This window comes from Pterocles gutturalis, unplaced genomic scaffold, assembly GCF_000699245.1.
Source record: "Pterocles gutturalis isolate BGI_N339 unplaced genomic scaffold, ASM69924v1 scaffold29946, whole genome shotgun sequence".
Classification (NCBI taxonomy): Eukaryota; Metazoa; Chordata; class Aves; order Pterocliformes; family Pteroclidae; genus Pterocles; species Pterocles gutturalis.
Window position 1 is genome coordinate 10,141 of NW_010101411.1, and position 2,754 is coordinate 12,894.

A 2,754-nucleotide genomic window follows, 5' to 3' on the forward strand; every position below is an offset into this window, starting at 1 on the left:
AAAAAAAAAAGAAAAAAAAAAGACTTTTCTTTTTCCAAAGGAGAGGCAGTAGCTGTGAACAGCCAGTGTTTGGAGAGCTCAAGATTTCAGAACAGCCAGACATGAGAGAAAATATTATCTTATGAACTGTAAATGTGGATATTTTTAATTTGGCCGGTGTTTCCCAGAGGTTAGTGGATAATGGGAGTACTATCATTCTCTTGGCTCAACCACTAATCAGCTTGCTACTTAAGATATTTTATAAATGCAGTGCTTCAGAGTTCAGCTGGATGAGGTAGAGCTTTTCACAGTTGAAGTAGCTTTTTGTGACCTGAAATATTAAGTGAGTGGGATACTAAGCAAGAAATCTAGTATTTGGAAATGAGCTACTTAGGAAGTGTAGAATGCAGAAGGTGATTGAAAGGCTGTTTCCTTTTCGGTTTAACATTTTTCTTTTGGCTTTATGAAAACATAAGAGGAGGTGCACTAAATACACGAGGAGTGTTTTTTGGAGCACTCATTCACATTTTTAAATCCATTCTTCACATTTAAACTGTTGATGCAGTAGAAGATTTCCATTCAGAATTTTCTGAGTCATGGTTTCGTAAGTGAATGATTGCGAATTAAATAAAACCAAACATTAAAAATGTTACTGCTTTTTCAAATTTGAATATTCCGAAACATTTGGTTCAGAAATACTGGTACGATGAATAATGGTGTGATAAATAATAGCGGTGTGATGGGTGATAACAGGTACAAAATATCAACTGAATGCAAGTTCTAAAATAACGAGGTGAAAAGTAAAAGAGAAAAATTCCGAACAACCATCTTTTGAAATAATTGATCACTCTTTTTTTTTAGCCTTGCCACTAATCACAACAGCATTTCATCTTTCCTCTTCCTCAAACACCATCCTGCCCGAATCCCGTCAGAGCCCAGCCTGCTCCCAGCCCGGCGCGGCTCTCCAGCCCGCAACGGCCGCTCTGCGCTTGCCAAGCACGTAGAGGCTGATCTGCCCATAAATTCACCCGCTTGTGTCTTCCATCCGCAGGTTGCAATGAGGTTAACACTCGAGAGCCATTTCGTTAGAAACTAGTCTGTTGGTAATCCTGTCCAACCTGTGTGAGATGCTTACTCTTCTGGGACGGTTTTGTTTTACTATTGAAAAGGGGGAGCGGGGGGGGAGCAGTGGGGATGTATTTGGTGCGATGCAGCCGCATGATTTAGTTGTAAATGCGGCAATACAGCTTTTCAGTACTGGAGCCTGTGCGGGTGTTTAGTTAAAGCCATGCATGGATGATGTCTGTTATTTTGTTAGGATTTCAGAGTGAGGGATTTTAGCATTTTAATCCTGACTGACAGTTGGAAGGTTGGTGGTTTCAAACACAGTGGCACGGAGTAGCTGATTTCTCTTTGGTGAAACAATGCACCAGTGTGTCTAGGCTGCCTGTACAGAGCCAATAAATCTGTTTTGTTTTGTTTTTCTCCCCCCTTTTCTCTCTCTCCCTCTTCCCCCCTCCTCCAGGCCAGGACCCACTCCTATTGCTGAAAACCCTTCAGCTTCTCTGGACAAAGAAAGAGATGGAGAAGGTAAGACTGAGCCTCCCCTCCACGCTGCAGTTAATAACTGCATGCAGAGCATGTCCAGACGCAGAACGCTTAGGTCAGACCTGCAATTCTTCATGATTGCTTTCAGTTCCAGCACACAGGGGAAGAGCCTGTGCATTTGCAGCGAGAAGTGAAAAGAAAAGGTAGCTCTGTGTGATGGGAAGCAGCTCAGGGGCTCATATAAAAGAGCTGAAGTTTACAGGGCTGAGTTACAGAGGGGGGGGGAAAAAAATCAAAGTTGCTTTTGTTTTCTTTTAAACACTTTTTTTGTCCCTTAAATGGAGGGTCTTTGGGGGAGGGGGAAGCATATTTCTAGTACCTGAAAAAGTGAGGGTTGAAGTCAGTAGAAAAGTGCTCTTTGCCAAGTGGAATGATATCAAAGCCTTCATATTCAAAGTATTTTTACATTTTTTTTCTGATTTGGCTTGATTTTGTTTCTTAGAATGGTGAATACAATTTACACTGCCTGTCTAAAATTAGTGCTGTATTTTTATACAGCACCCCATGGGCTCTACGTGGAGATTTCTCATAGGGACTAAAATGTACTTCATCTAAATTTGGGAACTTGAAAACTAGCAAAAATACTAAATGCATCAGCCTAGTGGTGAGTTTCCCATGTTTAACTCTGCATTTTTCAGGCAGGTTCATAGCTGAGATTTTTTTTCTAAAAGAGCAGAAAACGTGCAGCTCACCTTATAGCCACGTGGAATGTGTCCCATGTGAAGTGGCCAACGTGGCTGCATACCTTGGTGTACGTGCTCCATCCGAGGTGTCTGGAGTGTTTAGTCATTGTCCTTGTCTGCCGCACTTAAACTTTCCATTACTGATAGTCTGTGGTTCCCAGACGGAATAATTAAATAACTGGAAACCCAGTGTGAGAGGTACCTTTCCAAATGGTCAGTCACCGACATAGACTTGCGCTCAGCAACCTAGCAAATTCTGTTAGAGTTGGAGGAAAAAAAAATATTATTTGTTAGGTCTTGTGGGCAGTTCATCCCACAAAACAACAGCAGGAAAGAGTAATCATCAAAATCTATGTGCTGTGTGCCCTGGGATGTGTAGGGATAGTGAAGAAAAATACTCTGAAAAGGACAAAGCCTTTCATCGACGTGTCCTTGGGCAGAGAGCACCGCAGCTTTCATGCTGAGGGTGGAAAAGCTTGAGGGT

At 42.0% G+C, this 2,754-nt stretch overlaps 1 protein-coding gene across 1 annotated transcript in view; it reads left to right on the forward strand.

The window, feature by feature from the left end:
• Positions 1 to 1,504: 1,504 nt before the first annotated feature.
• The window catches only part of LOC104469021 (exonuclease mut-7 homolog), a gene marked incomplete at both ends in the record, with an annotated part of 17,728 nt that continues 16,478 nt past the window's right edge, over positions 1,505 to 2,754 (forward strand). The window contains one exon of the mRNA XM_010083355.1: positions 1,505 to 1,569. Within this exon, the coding sequence (XP_010081657.1) occupies positions 1,505 to 1,569 (65 nt within the window). The remainder of the gene's footprint in view (positions 1,570 to 2,754) is intronic.